Here is a 23411-nt window from a genome sequence, read left to right as displayed (position 1 = left end):
GAGTATTTGGTTTCGCGAGACCTTCCCTATTGGTGGGCCAACGCGTTCGCAAGTGCACGGGTGTTGGCTATCGATCCCGGTCGTCCCGATTTCCTGTATGCCTATTGGCGCCTCGGTTGCTAACAGTGCGTCGTATGGTACAGTGCCGGGCTCCGTTCGATCAGTGGTGTGGCCTTACTGTTGCGCTCGAGATATTTGTGCGAATTTTCGCGTTCCCCGTGGCGATCCGATCGGCTCGAGCGGGAACACGGGCCGCTGTTCATCCTCGATTGTAAGTACCGCCACTGTGCAGCAACCACCTCGACCGTCCTTTTGTTGGGTTTTGCAATTTAACAGTCGCCGCTACAGCGTACTGCAATCGGGTGCACGTGTACGCGCGTGCATCCAACAAGTCGGTCACATTGAGCCGGTGCTCCGTTCCATCTGGTGCGTTTCGATCGCGTCGAATGGATTTATTATCGCGCGGAGGGGTGACCCTCTTCGCGAACGGTGCACAAGCAACCCGTACCATCACGTCGCTCGTATTTTCGTGAAATTTGTCTATGTGCGACGGCGTGCGGGTGGATGACCACTTGTCGCGCCTGGTGTGGGACGATCCGTAGATATCTCTTTATTTCATTTTGTACCATGTATATAACGTATTGCTTTATTTTTCTTGTGCTTTTTCATATTTTTTCGATAGGGGGCGTGAGTGTTAATATTATTTGAATGTTTGGCGAGACCTAATGTTCTGAGGGTGGTTTTATTTTATTTTATTATATACTGTATATGTATTGTTTAAAATGTTAGAGTATCTTCTACGTTACGTTGAAGGATTTATTCTGTTGATTATAGCGCTAGTTTTGCATGGAGGCGTTTTCTTTCTATTTCATGAATTATGGTGATCAATATTTAGAATGTTGGGTTTGCGCTTGGATTAGGCCTGGATAGGTTTAGATTAGATCTAGGTTAGAAGTAGATTGTGGAGTTATATTTGTGGAGTTTCCACTGTTACTTCACTTTTCTTAATCTAACTAAGATCTACTCATGGAGTAACACAAACTTAACTCAGGCATGTTTATCTTTTCGTCATTTACCTTTACTGTACGATAAGAAAAAGGATCTGAAGTATTTCCCGAGTTGAGTCATGCTGGTATCGTGAATGTGAAATTAACTGTTGATGATTATACCGGCTGTGCCATGTGGAAGTCGAATGCGGGTAGGGAAACACATTACAATTCTTTCTAAACCTACATCGTGGTCTCTTCTATTCGTTTTATTCAAATCTACAGTTTGCAATGGAAATTGCTTTTGTACAGTATGGTGACACATTTTGAGTTCAGTTTCGTTAAAAAGAGGTTCAATACGCGGCCAACCTGTTCTAAAGAATTTTTTCGAATTTTAGAGATGCTTGTTCCATAAGCATCACATTAAATGATTAAGCATTAATTCGACTTTTTCGATTATTGATCGTCAACATGACGCAACACCCCGCGCGCCTCACTATCGGATCGCGTTTTGGCGCCAATTAATAACCACGCTCAAGTATTAATTTCGTTTAATTGAACGTCAATTTAACATCACTGCAGGACCGCGTTCAAATATAAACACCACAGCCTCAAGGACAGAAATTAACTCGTAGGACCAGATTTTTACAGGCGTAATCAAACAGACAACATATCTAGTGCTTCCTGATAGGCGTTTCGTTGCGATTCGTCTCTGGTCGCTCTATGGTCGATAGTTTTTTCGTACGAAACTTTTCCCCCGACTGCTCGCTTTCTGAGCCTTGCAATTTGCTTAACGAGCAAAGCGTTAATGATAACCTATTTTAATCGGTGTAGTGATTAGCGTTGAAGGGACGTAGACGCTTCGACTGCGATCACTCAAAAGGTTAGTGCATTCCTTCTGGAGTCGTAAAAATAATTTAGCTACGCTATAAAATGTTATAGACCGTATAGAGCCATTTCGTTCGCTCTTTGAAACGGTGCTCGTGTCCTGTAGCATTTACTACAGTGTACGCTGGCACAAAAATGTATGTACCTATTCCTTATCTCGATCACATTGTCACCGGAGACGCGTCTTCTAACATATGGAACAGGTGCGTGTCGATGGTAACGATACCGAAGAACATTTTTTGTGGCATACTGTGTCTTTTCACGTAGAAATCGTGTGGATGGAACATTTAATTACTGCGTCCTTTCTCATTCGATTTTCCTTGAGCTATACCGGTTCTGATTGACACCGAGTAAGCGGAATCTTCTGCCGAGCGAAAGGTCGAACGCGAGAAAGGAACGTTGATTTGCATAAAGACTCTGTGATTCTGAGGAATGGAAAAAATTGGGGAAGCCCTTAATAATGTTTCAGTTCTTTCTCAATTTGGCTGTCTACTTTAGGGAAACAAAGCTGGTATCTAGCTGATGCCTGCAGCTGCTGATAATTGTCGGTATTGTGCAAACACTGTCTGCAAACATTAGACAGTGAGCTGAACCCAGTCTTCGTCGCATTTGTATTTTCTGAATTTTTACTCTTTCGTCGAGTGAGCTAAGTATCAGTTTTGTACAAGATTCATCGTGTTTTGGGAAGTCTTTGGGAAGACTCGATTTGTGCAATTGTAAATCTAAGTATAATTGTAAATATGAAAATTGACTGCTTTTGAAGGAAGATTGGGAGGAAGTGTGCATGAGGGCTAATGAATGTTTAATTCTTTAGGTGGCACGTTTAACACGTTCTGTACACTGTGGGCCACTGATGGTTCACGATATTTATGTTCGGTTAAAACTTTTATCGAAAGAATAAACACACTTGTAATTCTGCAATTAAAAGAACTCTACAGGAAAAAATATTGCAAATTTTTGAAAGCAGTTTTAGAATATTTTTGAAACTGTGGATTTTTATAGCCATAGACCTTATTTGAATGTAATCTACATCTTAAAGGAGGCATTGAAACTTTTAATACATGTACCCACATAAGATCGATGAATATTCCTTCAGAGTTCAATAAGGGAAATTATCCTTGAATTTTTCTGAAATAAACTTCAGCCTTCTTCTGCATGAAGTGCTCCGTCTCACGACGTGTTCGATTTTGCTTGTGTTCTCGCGAACAGTGCACTTAACCCGTAGCGACAGGTCCATTGATCTCGTTACAACGCGCGGCGCCCTGCAATGCGGTTGTGCATCATGCCACCATATAGAGCAACAGGAGACATTAAATGTCGAACCTTGAGTGCTTATATTCTAATGCAAATTCTCCTACGCCATTTTGCATTGTTGTTGGCGCAATCGTGCGTGGGATGGACAATGTTTGAAACTAACATGTTTGATTACGAGTTTCCTAGTTTCTAAACTGGATCTGCAGGACTTTCAAACTGCATACTAAGATGCCAGGTTATAGTCATGTTCTTCGAAAATTAGAATTCAGGGTTGAGAGAAATAAAATTGTTTTACAAATTTGAAAATTAAAATAATGAAGAAATTTCAATTTAGACAATGTGGATATTAACAAATTTGAAAACTTCAAAATCAGAATATGTATAGATCAGAGATTACAGATCTTCAAAATTAGATTTAGTATCTGAGAACCTCGGCAGCTGCACGAAATACTCTTAAACATCAAAGAGAGCGAATTTTCGAGTAAACCTTCACCATTAAATAAACGTTGTAAGATGTTATTCTACGAAGTCGTAACATTTTCGAAAGAGGAAGAATGAATGACCTAAGCATCATATGTTTAATATTATTAAAAGTCTCCGATATATTGAAAATTTGTTATCGAGAAAAATGCTACTTTCAGATCACCGCGTTGGTATCCTCGGACAACGATGGATACTCGAGGCAAGATCGTGTCCATAGTCCTCTGATGATCTTTGTTCTCCATGGGCAGAAACTACGATTGGCTGGGAACAGTAGCACTAGGAAAGACCGAGAAAACCGAGGATCATGGAGTTCTACGACGTGGGAACGAGCGACCTTAGGGAGTTGTGGGAGTCTTACCTCTCCGAACCGGTGAGTACCGCTCTCTATACGCCCCTTGTTTTCTTTCGACTATCGCGTCACGATGGACACACGTGTGCTCCGTTTCTCTCATGTGTTTCATTCATGCCGAGAAAGTGGTCGTCTTCGATTGATCAACGAAAGGAAACGACGCCCGAGTATAAGAAAAATTGGTAGGCGGTGTCCCTTACATTCTCCACTTCCTTTTTCTGGGAAGAGCTCGTTGTTGCATTGTCAGCATTTTTTAACGTGTAATTATTTATGTTTGCTATGTAGGGAAACCAACACTTGTGATTAATATCGAATGATCGCCTTCCACGATTTCCAGATCTTGTTATGCGTTTTTTTATGATGAGATTGTCTATGGGAGCTGGGAAAGGAATTTTAACAATTTGTTTTTAAAAGAAACGTGGGTTTAATTGAAATAATATTTGTGGTTCTATCTGTGTTACAAATATTTATTAATGAGAAAATAATAGTTATATAGAGTATAATTCGGTTCTATGAGATCATTTACTTTTGGGGGATTTTAAGATTTGTTTTCAGTCTTCCATTTCAAGGATTCTAAATTTTTTCTGAAAAAATCGTTTCTCCAAATATCGAATAAATAATGTTACATATAAATATCGCTGAACTTTATTACCGTATTAATTGGGTGGTAATAGGGACCGTGTAAGTAATTTTATTAAGAAATTATTTCCATAATTAATTAGCACGTCATAACACAATAGTAGGCTATTAAAATTAATTTTTCGAGAAGGTCAAGACACCGTTCTGTTGTAAAATTAAATGTAACCTTTGATGAAAATTGTGTGAGACACTAACGTTATAATGAATTTGAATTTTCCATTTGCTTAATGGAAAATTGTATTATTTCTCCCACGGTTCTGACGTAATATTAATGGAATATCTACTACAATTATTTCACGAAGCCTGTTTATGCATATTTATGTATTCGCGTATAGAGTAGAACTGTTCTATTACGGTTCGGTTACGTCTCGTAAACGTGACATCACGAAAAGGTATATTCTTGAAACCCAGCAGACTAGAGTTATAACAATATTCCATAGGAGAAACATGTGTGTAAAAGCTGCGCAGTTTAGCCATCTGTATAAATAATTTGTCTAGTAAGGAATCCACGTGTGTGTTCTCTGGCGATGAAGAAAGTATTAACATCGTAGTTTGTAGTACAAGGTTTACTCAATTGTAGTATGACAGATAACAGTTAGAACGATCGTTAAGAAATGAATATTAAAAAACGGGTCGAGAAGTCGAACGAAATTCTATAATTCATAGAAAAGAAGCACCGAATACGACGATGTTCTGTTATCTCTCATCTGACATTTGAAAATATGCCTTTATTATTCGTCCATTAAATTCACTGAAACACGCCCCATTGTGTCACGTATATATCGTGTTTACTGTTATATTACTCACTCGTCTCTATTGGTATAGCACCCTTAAGCCGATAATCGCATTGCCGTTTACTAATTACTGTTTAACGACCCTAGAAGGATTCCCTTCTTATCGAATATTCATAGCGTAATTTCCCGACCTTCTGACTTGTCGCCCCCTTTTACGATCATTTTCGTCGACCATGTTTTGCTGTACATCAAACCCTCACCCAGTTATTCATAACATTACACAAACATCTTTAGTTTAGTCTCTATCTCTCAGTGAGTCTTACACAAGAAATTATCTAAAAACATGTACGCAGACGCCTCCGATAATTTTTCAATTACTCATAATAACGATCTTATCGTCTCTTGCACATGATCATATACGTATACACGCACGTATGTATAAATTAGCAGTATACAGTTGCAATCGAACGATGCACCAAACGAACAACCGTAAGAAATGCGCGTCTTGGTTTTTTCTAGAGAATTATGCAACGGGATGGAAAAGTCACTAGAACGATACGAATGATCAGTGTACTGCACGAGGCGATGGTTTCGCGAAAGTAACCGAATTAGTTCATTACACATTGATCGACTCGTAAAGTGTATGACGAATTCTCGGTGAGACGACTAACAAATCTTCTCGTAACAGAAACTGAAAGGCAATCTGTGCCTTGATGCAGGCCCGACGATCGCTCGTCTTATTCGGGGGAGGGAGTCAATCCCCTTTTACTCAATTACGTCATCTCTCAGACGGTGTTGTGGAGGCACGGAGTGCTTTCCAGCGAGCGAAGTCGTTAAACTTAACGGTGGTTGCCAGTGGAAAGGTTCGTCGGGATCGTTGTTCTGTGAACACACAGACCCTGTAGGATTGAGAACTACAGTAGCGACTATAAGTTTCGGTCGTTGGCCTAGCATTCAAGTCGCCGCCTATTTCTTGCCGTTCGAAGTGAGACGCTTTGGAGCAAGACGATATACTCTTCTGGAACATGTGTTACCATTTATGGAATTTTTTTCTTAATAATAGAAGCTTCGGGATTATTGAATTTCTCTTTGATCTATTTTTTCAGTCGTTTTCCAATTCTTTGTCTGTGTTATTAGATGCAGCTATTTCTATCGCGTTTGCCTTATAATGCACTTTAGCTGATTAATACGGTCATTAATACGATTAATTAATACTGATTAACATCTTCTCGTGATTTGTTTACTTATAAGGACGTTTGTTGAATATTCTGCTTAATACGTAACAGTGATTTATAAGTAGTAAATCTACATGTTTTCAGCCGATTGATCTTTTTCTTTTAATTCAGTTCACTGTTATTTCCTCGAATGCTAAAGATACGAGGTCGTTTAGTTTTTCTTTGGTCTTTTTCCTCATCGCTCATCACGGAAATTTTTAAGTGACAGTTTATTTCTTTTTAATGGGACTACGTATTTATTGTACAGTTTATTGTAATTAATACACGCACCTTTAATAAAAACTTTTTATGAGCTAGTAACATTAAATAGTGGTTTAGTATGATGCTGCACAGGCTCTCAACTACTACTCCAGAATAGATTAATTACTAACTACTTACAGTTGTACATGTAGCACATATACTGAAGTTTCACGGAAGAAGTAGCGATTATTTTTATAAGCTGAAGTGCGTAATTTATGGTCAGTATTCACGGAAGCCTTTCGCAAAATATCGTTTAGTAGCTGTTAACATTTGATGTATTCTTGGAACTAGCTCACTATCCACGTAATTGAGCTTCTTGGGAGATTGATAAGCACAATAAATTCGATCAATAAGAACATAATGTAAGCGTATAAATTCTGAACTTGTTACCATGATTTTTAACCGATGAATACTGCAAAATACATCCTTCTTTCGTTCAATCTGGAAACTAAAATCTCACAACGATATATTTATTTTAAATACGACAATCAAACAGTATCGCCCGTATTTTCGATAATGCTGGTTCCTGACGTTACTATTTATAGCGACGTTTTGCAAGTGATGTCTCTGACAATTTAAAACGACGTGGGACGTATCGCACGTACCAAATTGCAGTAAAACTAGGGTACCGAGTTGCCAAGGACTCGACCTGCAGAGATTATACCAATGACGGCAACAAAATTGAGCGTTCTCCACTCGTGCCGCAGAAAATCCTTAGAATCTTCTTTTAAAACACAGTACAAGTGTGTCGTAATTAAAAGTAGATTAAGAATAGATAGAGTTTATCTCAACTACTACTGAGTACGGGTACTCATTGTCTTAGTTTTACCCTCGTGAGAAATCAACCATTTTTAAATACTCCGCTAATTAAATCTTGCTCCATTTTTCTTCAGGATTTCTTTTACTTTTTTTTACAGACAAGTAAAAAAAATTAATGAAATTAATTACCAGGCGTTTCGTAAAGTATTGTTTAGGCGTCCAGCTCTTTCATTCAGCGCGACATCATATAAATTCAGTAATTGTCGATTAACTATCTAATCTAATTAGGCTAGTGATAACGACGGCCATAGTGTCATGGATTGACAGTGTCTGGCTCTGTGATGAATGTTGTGGTTGGCTAGTTTTCGGTGCGAAAACCGGAAGTAGCCTTATGTCGAGTTCACAACCGGAAACATTATTGCAGGAGGAAGCGACTAGCTACGCTCGCGATACAACGGAATTATCCTTTCCTTCATGTATTATTTGTGAAAACTTGTGAATTTGCGCGTGCTTGCATAGTCTGTCACGCTGACATGTTTTTGTTCAACATGCAGCAGCCATGTGCCGTTAAATACCGGTAAAGTCGGTCTACAGAGACAATAAGAAGTTTCCTGTAGCAATCATTCGTGTTTACGTAATTGAATTCGTGTGTCGTTTCTCGATGTTTGTTTTGGTGGTTCTTGCCTAGGGATTTTCGATTGACAGTCGGAATTGTGGAAGTAGAATGACGATACTATCATAGTAGTATTACGATATAATAGAAGTATGCATAGATAGCAATGCTGTGCTAATATTTACCATTTGTTGTATTGTTATTGTATTATTACAATAGCTTTCTTATAACAATATGCTGTAGATTGTTTTATTCTACAATGGAACGTGTACTTATTTGAGAAATATAATAAGGTAACATTGTAACTATTTTGCCATTATAACTCAAAAACTTGTATAGTATAACGGTACAAATGATACAAAATTATGATATCATAATTTTGCTTTATATTCTGTCTTGTGCTTTATTATTATTTTACTTCAATTTTTTAAATATTATGTAGCTTAAGTACATCTTATAATACGTACAATAAAGTTTCTGCAATTAACTACACTTGTCAATAAAAGTAATTCAAATGACAATTATTGACTCATCTTGTACGTAACGATTAATCTGCACTTTATTTTTTGTCGCAGTACAATTTCGAAACTCCATTTACACTGAAATCACTTACCCTCGTAATCTCAAGAATACTCTGTTTATTTGTATTGGCTTCTTAGAACGAATGTGTCCAAATATATTCATGAAACCTCAATGGGAATTCCAGCAGTTTCTATGTAGATGTTAATGAAGGATAGGTACCTCTGTTTTACTCCGAGCTGACTGTGTCCATTCAGCTATTCTTCTTTATACCCCTTTTTTCACGTTCGTCTCGCTTCCTTGATCGCTGTTACGCATCAGTACGGTCCGCGGCAACAAATTGGAAAGGATGAAGGTTGTCCGCAAGGAGTTCACTGTACCGTGGCCTTTAATGTCGGCTGTGTAGAATCGGGTTTTCCTCGAACGCGAAAGTCGGACGTGCGTTTTACGTTCGCGATGCTTTGCTGCTTCATCGCAATCGTTCTGTTTTATCGAAATAGGAAACGGCGAAAACTTTCCCGAACAAGACTTTTATTGCTCGTTAGTGATGAATTTTTCTGCTAATGTAAACTCGCTGTCTCTGACTACGAGTAAAATGGAATGAGGACAAAATATTATCATTTGCTTCGAGGCATTTAGTGGCATTCGTAAAATTGACTATAAAAGCTTTACTTTTGGAAAATTCCACGCGAAATTGTTGCTATTATTGACATGATAGCTAGTCACGAACGCCTTCACAAGGACACACAGATAACTATGCGTGAGTCGTGTAGATAACCGCTCGGGAACGTTATCCTTTGTGTATGCTTAACTATAATAGCTGAAACATTGTATTAAGTAGGTTGCAGTTATTCAATTGTAACTTTTGCGTCTATAACTGTAGGCATAGACATAGAATCCTATAGACATATATTTGAATTAAAAGAAATTTTCACATATCACCTTAAAATTCTAATTTTTGTTAAAGAAAGAGATTGTTGATTCAGGTGGCCTTACGGTAGATTGATTTTGAAATTTTTATTCAGTGTTCAAATTTCGAATTTTAATTTTTTAATTTTCAAACATTTCTATATGTTTTTATGTTAGAAGTCGACTTTAAATGAAAAAAAATTAAATTTGCTCGGTTGTGTAATCACGCGATTCAATACGTTATATAATTAAGCGGGTTGTTGAATTTTCGTAACAAATGTTGTAATTAATGGCTTATTGATTTTCATAATCGACACCTGTTGCTAATTCACTCGTCAAACGTCGTCTTATTCACTATCGAATGGAGAAGTAACAAGAATCACTCGTAGGTTATCAGCCACGTGTTTCGATTGAAAGTCACATGTACAGAGGAAATACTTATACTTGCTCCATATTTTAGGCTGCACTTACTTCGATTTCATTAAAAAAAAATGGTTATCGAAACGCCTTCGACTGTTATTCCAAATTGTAGCTATTTTAAAAAGTGCGTGGGTGTTATCTGGTTTAATGAGCTCAGGTCTCAACAAGGGTACTTTCCTCTACCACCTTACTTTATCAACCACTGGGCGAGCACTATCAGAGGAAATAGATAAAGCAATCTACAATCAGCCATAGACGAACATTCATTGAATTAGTTACAAGGGTACTGTTTAAACAAACTATCATGGAATGTATCGACTTCCAGACTTCTTATTTTAATTTTAAATATTCTATATTTAGATAACAGTACTTGAGATTAATTATTAAATTACGGTGAATCGATCTGAAGTACTTTACGCTACAACTTCGACCGTGAAATTGAAAATAAGTATGAAAAAAAGCAGCAAACTTTTACGGAGTGAAACGAAAGGTACGCACAGAGTCTTGGGAGTGATAAATTCTACTTTCTCGCTTTTCACTTGACACGAAATTACTGTGATGAATAGTAAGATAGCTTCTGCTAATTTACCTTGGCAGTTGATGTGAAATGTAAAAGATTGTGAGATTCACTGGTTCTATGTATTATTTATACATTTTTTTTTCTTCAGTTGAATAAATTCGAAGTTAGTAAATACTTCATTAACAGAAAAGGAAAATTGTAAGTCAGCATGATAATCAACTCTTCGTTCACATTTAATGATATAATACTCAACCTGGAATGTAAATACAAATTCTAAACATAATCTAATTACGAATGCGCATTGATTGTCAATGAACTATTTTATTTTACGATTCCTCAATAAAAGAAATACAAAAACAGTGCTACGTATTGAACGAAGTAATGTCGTGGCGCTATGATATGATATCTGTAATCGAAGATACAGGTGATACATTATCACCCATTAAGTAGAAGGGGAAAGAGGGGGAATGAAACAGTGATAAAAGTGAGAAGCTACTCTGCCTTTATGGGAGCGATTCAACATTAGCAATGCTTTCACTCAATTAACCATAGGACGAAATGATTCCATTTCGTTTAATAAAAAACTTAAGAAATTTAAAGTAATAGATTATATTTTTGTGTTTAAATCATGACCTTTAATGTTCGTTAATATTTTCTCTCTTCTATGTATTTTATATATTTTCCCTGATATTTAAATTTTTGAATCTTAAAATTTTCAAATTCAAAAATTTTTTAAATTACAAGCCAGTACAATTGTTTCAATTCTCAAACATTTGAATATTTAAATATTTAAGTACTTAATATTTTCATATTTAAAAAATCTTTTACTTTGTTTCAATTTCTGAATTCCAACTTCCAGACAGATCTGCAATATATCTACTTGCATATCCACTGATACATTCAGTATTAGCACCAAAAGAATTTTGTGTATTGAATATTTAGTTCTCGTGGCGTGATTAGAATTAGTTCTAAATATAGAGTACGAATTATATCGCGTTGGTTCCACTCGATAGTCCGTTGCTCTGTTTTTCTTCTTGAGGAAGGGGCGGTTTTATCGGGCACGTAAAAAGTGAGTAGTTGCAGGTATACGACTGTGATAAACGCAGAGGTCATAAACGATTCAACGTAAAATTGCGCGCTTCGTTATACGTGTGCAGGCTTGTCGGACCGATAATAGTTTATCTACTACCGAGCGTGGTTTCTATCGAGTTGTTTGAGTTTTTTTTGTTCCTCTCCTTATTAATTTTTCTTCGACATTTCCTATACCCTTTTCGGTTCTCGAGAAGGACCAGTGCACTGGCATAAACAATCGCGTATGGTTTGAGGAATTTGTATCATCGCGGTTTGTGATAAATCAAATCAGGACTGGAGTGTTGGGTTATCAAGACAAGTTTAAACCTCTGTCACGAGTAATTCCTGTGCAATGATGAAGAGATACATTTGAAAGTCGAAATGAAATTCATTGCATACGAATTGGAACTTACTTTGATTTCGTTTAGCGAAAATTTTTGTTTTCGAGTGGTAATAAATTAGTATTATATAATTATTATTATTACGGTTATGAAGCGTAGATAGAACTCTACAAAGGAAAAATAGGGAAAGAGAGAGTTACAGAAAGAGAAAGAAATATATGAGAGATAGATGAACTCATTTTTTAATGATATCACTATCTATTGCACTATTGTAATTGGAATTTGATATTTGAATACTTATATAATATTACTGCAATATACATGCTATTATGTTATTATATTAGTATTGAGTTTTATATCATTACTGTATTCATTGCTATATTCTTATAACAGTATTACTATATTACAATTTAGAATATTTAAATTTTTACTGTTAATATATTATTGCTATCGTTACCATGTGAGTAATGTATATAGACTACTACAGGTACTATATTAATGCAATATCATCAGTATATTACGACTGCAATAGTAATATACATATTTATGAGTGCAAGTGAAATGCTGTTACTGTGTTATTCTAATGTTATTATTTTATTATTATGTTAATGTTGTATCGTCATTACACCGTTATTATCTCTCTACTTATATGTATATTACCTACGTTCAAATATGCACGATATTCTTACATTTCTTGCTTATCACATACTGTGAGAGTAGCAGTGTCTATCATAGATTATCATCTTTACCTTTATCATGTTAGCAAATCAAATTTTGCAATGGCATTTATTGAAAATTTGACTTCCTGTACCCTAAAAATATCGTCTCATTTCTTATTAAAGGTTCTGGTATCACTACATATATCAAGATTAAATATATATATCATGGCTGTACAATAATACAGACTAATTGCAAGAATTCTGTTAAATTCGTTTCCAGTTGTTCCATACAGAAAAAGTACATACCAGTTTATCTGATAATTCTTAAAACAGTATTTTACGCTTATCAGTCTACGTTCCTCAACAAACGACTGCTACACGTTTGTTTCGGAATTACTGTAGTCCCCCTTTAACACAAACTGATGTAACCAATGGTGACTCGACTCACAATCAGTCAATTGTGTTAGTAGCTTTTCTTAACGTTATAGATATTCGTTACAACACAGACGGTTGTTAAAAGATATACATGACATGAAGGAAACTAGCTTTTACAAACAAGCCCTCAAGTACGATAAAAAATAATTCCTAAATCCTCAAGTCTCCACATTTATACGTATATTATATACCTACAAGTAAATATTTCTTATTCCTAGACAATACAAAATCAATTTCTAAAATTAGTACCATCATCAATATTAAAAAAATTTCTCACAGCGTTATTAACTATTACATTACGATCGAATAGAAGTTAATAACGAAGGAAAGTTATCAGCGAATTTCGCAAAACTCTATTACATATATTTCCGTCTCAGCGTGTCAATTTAAATCATTCCTGCTTCATGTAGATATACAAAGGTAATAAATACCGAAGTGTCACAAATTGCAGCGTGTTTTTCTTATCGAACACCTTCGACCTATTATATTTGTCATGTTTGTCTGTCGCGTTCAATTCGAAAGGTGAATTCCTACGAAGAAGCTGATCGGCTTAAGACAACGTTTCGACCCTGGAAAGCGCATTTTCCCCGAAGCCTGAGCCACCGCGTGTAATTCTCGGTTGGAGTCGTCGACTACCTGTTGAATCGACTGCCACCTGAGCCTTTGTCGAGGGAAATGTTGCTCGTGGTCGTCACGGTCCCGGGGAGGAAATCGAGGCGTAAATAATTCCCAAAGGTACGTGAGAACTCGGTTGAATTCCAGAGAAGAGGCTGTGGCTTGCTCCCTTGGCTCGATCAACCTGCTCGGCCACGATTTTTAGGGAGGAAGTTAGCTGTCCCTTTACGGTATTCCCGTAGGGAGACGATGAATTATTTGGAGCCGTGAGGATTACTAAATATTTTACACATTGAAAATTTAAATTTTATTTCCTATGGTAAATTTTGTTGAGTCAGTGCTTTACAAATTTGTTCAATTTTTTATTCTCATTAGTGATGATTAAACTGTACATATTTTATACTTGTTGATATTTTAAATTTTCCATAAATATCTAAACACCCATGAATATACTAACAAAAATTGAGAAATTATACAAATTACAACATAGTAAGATTCTTTTAGGATCGATTCTTTAAAATGTGGAAGGAAATCTTTTTTCTTAGCAGTTAGTACCAAACAATAGAATTCTGAATACATCTTGTATAAAGTGTCATAAACTCTAGTAACTTTAGCATTCATCAAAAACAAATACTTATATTTACTACTTAATCTGTATGACACTATTGCATACACCAAACGCAGAAGGGTTTAACAGCTTGATAAAATAAAAAGTTAAGAACATTTGATATAATTTATGTTCTCTTCTGTTAAATTCAAAAACAGCGCCTTTAATCTAATTTCGTCTTACGCTTGCCCAAGTCTGTGACGTGATTTTCCTAACAAAATCTAAATACACTAACGATTATGGAATTTAGCCGTTTAGAACATAAAAAGCCTTTAAAATGTTGAAGTTTATTTTAGGCAAACATTCAACCGATGTTATGGGACGTACTTCCGGTATTTAAAGTCAGACGGGTAGGTATTTTTCTCCAGCGTTTCAGGGTTTCTAAAGTTTCTCGACTTTCCTGAGATAGTCGAACGCAACGAGTGGTACCTGTTCGGAAGGGATCAGGTTTTGAAACGAGTCGCTATGCCCGGTAAAGAAGACCTGTCGTCCTCTTCATCGCAGTCAGTGCGGCTCGTAGTTCGTTGGGCATGAAGAAGGAGGGGAAGAGACCTAAGTGACGGGGTTTGGATGAGACTCTCGAGGACGTTCACCTTTTTTCGTGACTTCATCGAGACTGGTACACGCTGGTAAAAGTGACTTCTTGCCAACTAGAATCCTATAGGTCGCCTTGTGCCCCCCCCTGCCGCGCCTGTACCCTTTACGATCCTCGTGGAGAGTCAGCGGAAATTTTTGGACGTAAGGTAAACTTACGTCCCTGGCTGCCAACTTCGTAATCTTCTATTACTAGATTTATGAACGATAGATGTTTGCTAGTTTTTAGTTCCTGAGCTTGGGATAATTTGAGACTTTTGGAGGCTAAATTAAACCTGAGTGGAAATAATTTGAAATGAGGAGTAGAAATTTAAATGAATATTTGAAATGTGTTACATATACTATTCTTTATTTCAAATTTATGTTTTGTGATTTTTATCCTCTATTTTAATTGTTAGCTTTTTACGATTACTTTTAATTTTTGGTATGAAAAATAAGCAGAAATAATTTAGAGAAATTAATGGGGTTAAAAGTTATGACTATTCTGTTTGCTACTATTAATCATGTTTTTATGCTAGAATTGCTGTGACTCTATTTTATTATTATACTATAGTACTGATACCATACCAGTTGAAAGTTAAATATGATTTAGTGAAAGTAATCTTATTTTGTGGTAAGATTATATAATTAGTTACTTACATAATTATCCTAACTTGGAAAACTTTGATAATTTCGTGCCTTTGATTTAGAAAATGTGGTAACTCCGATATCAATCGAAGAGATTTCATAATTTCGAATTTCAAGCCTCAGAAATTCGTTGCTTTAACTCTCTAAAAAATTCGAAATTTGAATATTCCTTCTCGTTGCTTCATTCTAGCTTTCATATCGTAATTCCGAGGAGTCAAAGGATTTATGTAACATTGAATATCTGATTGCCTGACCGGATTGGTGGAGTGTTTTCCTCGAACACAGACCGATCATTTCTATCTCACAAATGAACGAGCATTATCAAGTAGCTCGACCATCAAGATCGTAAAAGCTTAATCGGGACAGTTTATTCTAGGAGAACATACAATTCGCAATAAATTTTCGGGCCGTGACTCTGCGCGTTTCTCTGAAACGAGTCAAGCAATTACCAAGTCAGTGTACCATGGAATTGATCGAAATCTGATTGAAAAAAGATCAAACGCTTGATTTTGTTCATTACACAATGTTTTTTTGCGCTATCGTTCGAACATTTTCCACCTGCTTCCTTCACTGGCCGTGACTTTGTTTCTTCACGCGTTGCTCCGATGCGTGCAATTGAGTTTCCGAGCCGTGCAGTCAAGTTTATTGCCAAACTGCTGAGAAGAAAGGTCAGTTCTGCTAAATGCTTGAAATAACTTCGTGCCTTGCTGTTTCCTCGTTGCGAAGTCATGATTGTTTTCCTCGTTGTTGAACTGGGAATACCAGTTTCCAAGATCGTATCTTCGTTATAAGACTATCTTCTCTGTTGTTATGGATTTTTAATTGATTTCAAAATGAACTTTTCACTGTTTTTATATTAATTCGTGATTCATCTTGACTCTGAAATATCGTAACGGTTCACGAGGAAAAATGCTTTTTTCTGTTATCGAGAAGTAGAGGTATGGAGGGTATCTTCAATCGTGTTTGCGCCAAGACAGTAACTGTCAGTCGGTCGATCGTAGTTTCATCATTGGTATTAATTCGCAGAGCCATACGGGAAGTGCAAGAGCCGACAGTGTCGTGGCTCAGCAATTTTCTCTGACAGTTATTTCGCTGGTTCAGCCTGATGGTGTCAGTGCCGCCACGAAATTGTAGATACTTGCGGTTACTAACTGGCAATTTCCATTTCGATATTGTGACAACCCATTGCTTTTCAGCCGCCCAGCCATTGCGAAGGAGAGTGCCTTTGGTTGTAAGAATCGTTAAAGAATTCTTTTAGATTTTCAAGCTTTGTTGTACTTTCTCTTTGTACTTTTTACATTCTGAAGACTTCGGAATTTATCGGACAAGATTGAAATTATCTTCTGTGAGCTTATGTAATATGTTTTTGACGAAAATATTTTGCAAAAGAATATCTTTTTGCGAAAAGTTGAACGATTCTTTCTTAATTTAAAATCAAATGTATGTTAAATCAATACGATATTTTTCTTAATAGAAAAATTTATCTATAGAAATCAATATAATATAGGGAATAGAATTACCGCTTACTCAATCTTATGTGCAAAAACGTGTCTTCGAGGATCTTCTGTGTTGGAAATATAATAAAAGTTATTTTAAGAGAAATTAAAATAATCTAAATTAATATCTATTATAACACGTACACTACCGGTCATAAATTCTCCATAAGAAAAATACAAAAAATAAACTTAAAAACTGTTCCTTGATCATACCAGCTAAGAATAAAATGATCTTCCTATTCCTCATAAAATCAACCATTTCCAATCGTCACTAAGGAATATAATCCCAGGAAATCTATCTATTTCGATCCTCTCAGAATTTCCAAGACTTATCGCTCCTTTCATGTTCCACTCCTTCAAACGAATTCCACGTCTTCGAACTGATTAGTCTGAACAATATGCATACACTCTTTGTGGCTCGAGTCTTCCATGGGCATCAGGTGGATCGCCTATGAAAACACTCGTATCTCGCAAAGGATGGAAAAGAAAATGCCCCGTTACCCAGTATGCCTACTTCCGGCGGAAGTGAAACGTGGATGGCGCGAGATAAACGCGGCGATGCTGCGACCAAGGCTTAATGGAATGGGGCAGAGGGGTAAATGCAACAGAGGGAGGGGAGCTGGGGAAAGATAGGCGAGGGAGAAAACGAAGAGTCGTGTCGCGACCTTGGGTCCCGAGTTCCGCATTGCTGGACTGCAACAGATCTGGCGGATACAGGCGTTTCATGCCTCAGTTTCCAACCTGGAACGCGACCGGTTGTTTCACAATTTTCTGTCGCTCGAACCAAGAACAAATCTCTTCGTTTTGATCATTTCGTCGAATCGTCGGAGGACAGAGAGTGTCGTTCGAAGCAGAGCTTTAGGTTGCTGATTGCTGATTGTCTAAGGCAGAATAATTGTCTGCTTCTGGAAATTACGAGGTTTGTTGTTTCCGTTAGAGGAATGTCCTGTTACAGAGGAAAGACATGCAACAACAAGACGCGAGTGAAGTCGCTTGTAGAGGTATGGAGGATGATAGATTAGAAATTTTGAATACTATTCAATTGAGGAAATTTTAAGAACTGGAACAAATAATTTGAAAATTTGATGTCTGAAAGTTTGAAACTTTGAAAATTTGAATGTTTGAAGATTTGAAAGTTTGAAAGTTCGGAAATTCGAAACTTTTTAAATTTGAATGTTTGAAGATTTGAAAATTCAAAAATTCGAAAATTTAAAAATTTGAATGTTTGAAGATGTGAAAGTTTGAAAATTCAAAAATTTGAAAATTTAAATGTTTGAAGATTTGAAAGTTTGAAAGTTTGAAAATTCGAAAATTTTTAGATTTGAAAATTCAAAAATTTGAAAATTTAAAAATTTGAATATTTGAAGATTTGAAAATTCAAAAATTCGAAAATTTAAAAATTTGAATGTTTGAAGATTTGAAAGTTTGAAAGCTTGAAAATTCTAAAATTTGAAAATTTAAATGCTTGAAGATTTGAAAGTTTAAAAATTCGAATATTTTAAATCGCACGTCTTGGCATAGTATTGAAGACTCTAATTGATCCCACCTTGGTACGCTAAGGGTTAAGCAACAGAGTACAGCTCTTAGCTTGATCACAAAGAAGAGAAAAAAGCACCAAAGGATATGCGCCGACTCGCAGGTTAAACAGCAAAGGTAGAACCTTTTCGCGCCTTCGCCTCTGCGCGTTACGAGTTCCGCATTACTCGCGCGCGAAAGGAAGAGGCCCTGCGGAATAAGGGCGAGCCCGTCTGCTAGGACGACTGGCTCTCAGACCAGCTCGACCTTCAACTTGACCGCTCGCCGAGCGTGAGCGCCCTTCTCCGTGGTCTGCGCAACGCACCATGACTGCTCTTGTACAATTTTAGACGCAGGGTCCTTGACACCTTCGCCGAGACAACTGGCAGCCATTGACAGCCTCGAACGTTGTCGTCCCACTCTCGTCCATTGATTTGCACCGTTCGTCCACTCTGTGCTTGGCAACTACTTACGTGCGCGAGCGTGAACTGGAGACGAAACCTTTCTCCAGTGGTGAACGGTAGCTGTTTGCCCCAGGACGAGATTTCTTCCCAAGCGGGGTGAAAAAAGTGGACAGTAAGGGGAAAGAAGCGACCTTCCTCGATTGGCTGTAGTGTTTCCTTCGATAATGATATTAATTCTTTTGTTGGCCTATTTCAAGTGGAATGGTCGACGATGATAGAAAGCTGTATTCTTGATGGTGGTGAATGTATGCATCGGCTAATTATAGATGGTGAGAGAGTAGGTCTAAGCAAAACTGGATTAATGATGGGAAAGATGTAATATGATGCGTAAAATTGAGATGAGAGTATAGAAAAAGCTATTCGGTACAGTTAACTCTGTTGTTATCTATTTATGGATGGGGCAAGAACTTTGTTAGTTTGTTGAGCTCTGGTTTTCATGTTGTAGAGGAGAATTAACGGGATCTGAGAGAGTTCCAGATTCGTAGTGGGTTGTATGGAAGGAGGTAGTTTTGGAAGTTGAAAGTCAATAACAGGGTTGTGGTGGTATGGGAAAAATGAAGTGGAACTAAAAAATCTTCAATGGGAAGAGTTTGTGCTAATCTCATGAGAATATTCCAGCTATAAATGGTCCTGATTAAAGATGAATCTAATTTGCAAGGATAATTTGGGCATCCAGTGTTCTCTTTTTCAGCCTTAATTTGAATACTAGAATTACTTCTAATAAAATGCAGAAAAAAATAAGGTACAGTTGTGTGTATAGGATGATACATCTATCTTTAGAACTTAGAGATACTCAGGAATTGCTAGTCACACAAAATAATTATTCATATGGACACCATAGGTACACCTTGAAGGAGGATCTGGTAATTAGCACAGCGTGAACCTGTCCTTAATAAAATGTGGAGTTCACCTTTCACATTTTAAGGCGAACCTTTCTTTAAGTTAAATTCACCACACCGTAAAATTGAAATGAAGGTTTAAGCACTTATTCCGAATTCAGACCTCGAACCTTCTTCATTGAAATTCCTGACACTAGCTCTCCAGGCGTTAGTACTTATTGAGAGTAGAATCGACTAGATCTGATGGTCAACCTTTAGAATAAAAATAACGTAACCGATGTGGTTTACAGACCTTTTAATTTTGACAGCATCTTTTTCTATATTTCTTAGAACTTATTTTCAGCTTAATTTGCCTGTTTGAATTTGATGTCAGAGTTTTTTTAAATATATTAACCAAAGACTCTGAAATCCTCTATATATCAAATAAAATTTCCTTTGCAATTGAATCAAGAAGGGTATCCTCGTACTCAATAATACAATAATTAATGGAAACACGAAAAGCTGGAAATTGGACTGTGCGAAGACAACAGTAATATAAAAAAAATGCTTTTGTTTGCAGGGACTGGGCCAGGATGTTCTAATGGGAACTAAGGAAGAAGAATGGGGCAACGTGCTGTGTGTTCGAGACAAATCCTCGCTGGGAGTGGTTTTGAGGGATCGTTTGATGACGGACGCGGCTTTAGGAGGTCCTCGACCGATAAAATCGGAACACAGTTACAGTCTCCTGACGTCCAGTCCACCTCCGAGCCCTGCGACGCCGGGTGCCAACCCACACACCCCTAATTCCGGCTCATCCGCTGAGACGGTTGATGCACCCTTATCGAATACTAATTCCTCTATCGACCCTAATAACCTGGACCACCACAAATCGTTGGACATTCGCAGTAGAATTGATGGTACGTGGGAAAACTCATTTTATAGCGAGCTTAACTCTTATGAGTATGCAGTACTCACAGAAGTAGTATCTGATTTGTTGTTCTTATATTTCTATTAGAGTTCATCGCATTAATAAAGAATTGGTCTTTTATGAAGTGTATTTTTTTCTACTTTTTTGGAAGATTTAGAAATTTTCAAATTTTTATATTTTTAAATTTATAAATAGATTATACAGAGCAACTTCAATTGTTAATATATCGTAAACCATTAGTTACATGGTTCACAAGTGAATATTTAGCCTGATATATTTGAAATTGGCATAGCCTAATTAAAAAGTATGCGTGTCATAGTTTGGGAATTTATTTCATCCAACATTTTACCTTTGTTTTAGAATAGAATAATAGATAGAGCAAAACTGGCAGTTATTCAAGCTAGTTAGAAATAGTAGTATAGAACTCTCTGATTTTGAGCGATAGATAACGTTTACCCATATTATACCTAGAATATCTCATCTTTCTCTCAACTATAGGTTCTCTTCGATCTCAAATGTTAGTATAATATAATATCGCAGTTGATGGAGTGACGTTAATGCGCAAAGTACTTTGAGGTCTCTGATACTGCTATATTAGGACCTATAATGGTAGAGTATACTATTACAACGTATAAGCAATAACATTCTTTGTTTCTAGGAAGTAGAGATAAATATATTCTGATTGACCTGACGGGCAAACGTTATCAATCCATTAACCGTTGAAGATGACACCGTTTCCTGGATTTCTTGACATATCAGAAGCCTCTAATTAGAGGATCTCATTACCTTGTATCTTGATTACCATTACACACGCACCATTTCCGTTTCATCTTTGAAACTGTCATTTATTCTAAGTAGTATTTTTATTTTCAAAGCTTAGTAATGTTCTTGGCTGACTAGAATTTGCTGAAGATCGATCCAAACTCAAATTTCCTGCACTCTGTAGTATATATTCAGATTCGTGACAAAAATAGCAAAGTATAGTATTTTCGTGTTAGAAATTCATTACTAGATTCCTTATACGTACATTTTGTAATTATTTTGTGTTAACGAGTTTACTTCGACATATTATCACGACTAAATTATTTACACATGAGTTGACTTTAGAAATACGTCATTACTATAAATTCATTTTTAGCAGATTGTGAGCCTATGACGAGTACAGACCGCGAGGAAACTTTATAATTAAATAGTTAATAGAACGTAAATGACATTAAATCTTTAGAGCCCAGAGCTCTAGATCTTCTAGATCTCTAAATATCATGTGACAGATGCTCGAAAATTTACCACGAGGAATAGACATAGAGTTAAGTGCAAGGGGATTGTTTTCATTTCAGACATGGAAGAGGAGTGTTTCCCAGCAATTTCGTTGAACACAGCCTCGGGACGCGGCGAATTGCCCCCGTCATTGTCTTCGTCCTCTACCTCCACCATTATCCTAAAGAGAAACAACGACCTAGTACCTGAAGATGTGGAATGCACAGAGATCAAAGGGGAACCGCTCAGCGCGCCCAGCAGCCCCTCAGAATCCTGCCAAACGACGATAGTAGACGACAAGAGTACAATAACCATGATGTTCCCTCAGAGTCTTCATTTTTCGAAGAACCACCTGTCTCAAACCAGCGACAGTGAGGAAGACGATGAGGAGTATTATCAGGTAGCTTGTTACTCATTTGCCTCATTGTCATCTCGATTGATGTCTTCTGAAAATGAAAATGGAATTATTTTGAATATCCTTGGATCTCTAGAATCACACTAAAGGACAGTTTAGTAGATACTACTTGTTAGCTACCTGATTCGTTAGGTGCCTCATACTGGGCTTGGGCATTATTGAAATAAAATATTTAAAAAATGATTACTCGAATAACACATTGTATTATTTTGAAATAATTACATTACTTATTATATATTTTAAATATGGAAAGACCTGGTCTGAATACGATGAAATCAGGTCACTTTCTACTCGGACTCTGAATGATCCACGAGGATCTGGAATAATCTTACAACGGTTAACACCTCTCAACTATAGTTGCTTTAGATTTTCTTCACACAATAGTATAGTAATAGTAATCTTAATTGACAATCGTTTAGAAATTCTGTATTGCCTATGGAATACTGACATGTTTCAAAACCATAGAAATCTCTGTGTTCCAAGGGTATGGAAGTAGAGTACAACGAAGCAGCCAGTGACGAAAAGGGTGCAACGCTGCACACATCGAGGCAAGGTCTACCTCCAACACCGCCGAGTAGCGCGAGTTCTGATAGTGAAGGTGCTGTTTCCGCTTCCTGTTCGCCGGAACGTCGCGATTCCCAGAGTTCTACGCACGCACAGAATCTCAGAGGTCTTCTGACACCCAGATTGTACGTCACGAACAGCACACATACCACTAGACAGCCAATCCACACACCCTTGATATCCTGTCAGCCTGTGAGTATAGCACGTAGCTCAGAAAAAGATGACACAGACTGTGAGACATATAAAACGTAACGTGTACTCAATTTTGCAGAAAGGATCGACAGGTGTCCTCACGCTGACCGAGGAGGAGAAAAGGACGTTGATTGCTGAGGGGTATCCAGTGCCCACGAAGTTGCCGTTAACCAAACAAGAGGAGAAGTCACTGAAGAAGGTCCGCAGAAAAATTAAAAATAAGGTGAGTAGCACATGTTAGTTTATTTAAATTTGGCGCCTTTGG

At 37.0% G+C, this 23411-nt stretch overlaps 1 protein-coding gene across 3 annotated transcripts in view; it reads left to right on the top strand.

Moving 5' to 3' along the window:
• The first annotated feature begins 3873 nt into the window (after nt 1-3873).
• Nucleotides 3874-23411, top strand: part of Creba (Cyclic-AMP response element binding protein A) — a 23576-nt gene continuing 4038 nt past the window's right edge. Inside the window, exons 1-5 of one of the 3 annotated variants that reach the window (XM_076393047.1) lie at nt 3874-3981; nt 20371-20707; nt 22056-22375; nt 22874-23146; nt 23226-23369. In XM_076393047.1, coding sequence (XP_076249162.1) covers nt 3916-3981; nt 20371-20707; nt 22056-22375; nt 22874-23146; nt 23226-23369 — 1140 coding nt within the window. In that variant the 5' untranslated portion in view covers nt 3874-3915. Of the gene's footprint in view, nt 3982-14844; nt 14906-20370; nt 20708-22055; nt 22376-22855; nt 23147-23225; nt 23370-23411 lie in introns of those variants that run through there. The other 2 variants (XM_076393045.1, XM_076393048.1) reach the window with 2 other exon arrangements.

Source organism: Calliopsis andreniformis, chromosome 3 (assembly GCF_051401765.1).
Source record: "Calliopsis andreniformis isolate RMS-2024a chromosome 3, iyCalAndr_principal, whole genome shotgun sequence".
Classification (NCBI taxonomy): Eukaryota; Metazoa; Arthropoda; class Insecta; order Hymenoptera; family Andrenidae; genus Calliopsis; species Calliopsis andreniformis.
Note: the sequence above shows the minus strand (reverse complement) of the source record. Positions and strands in the feature narration are given on the sequence as shown.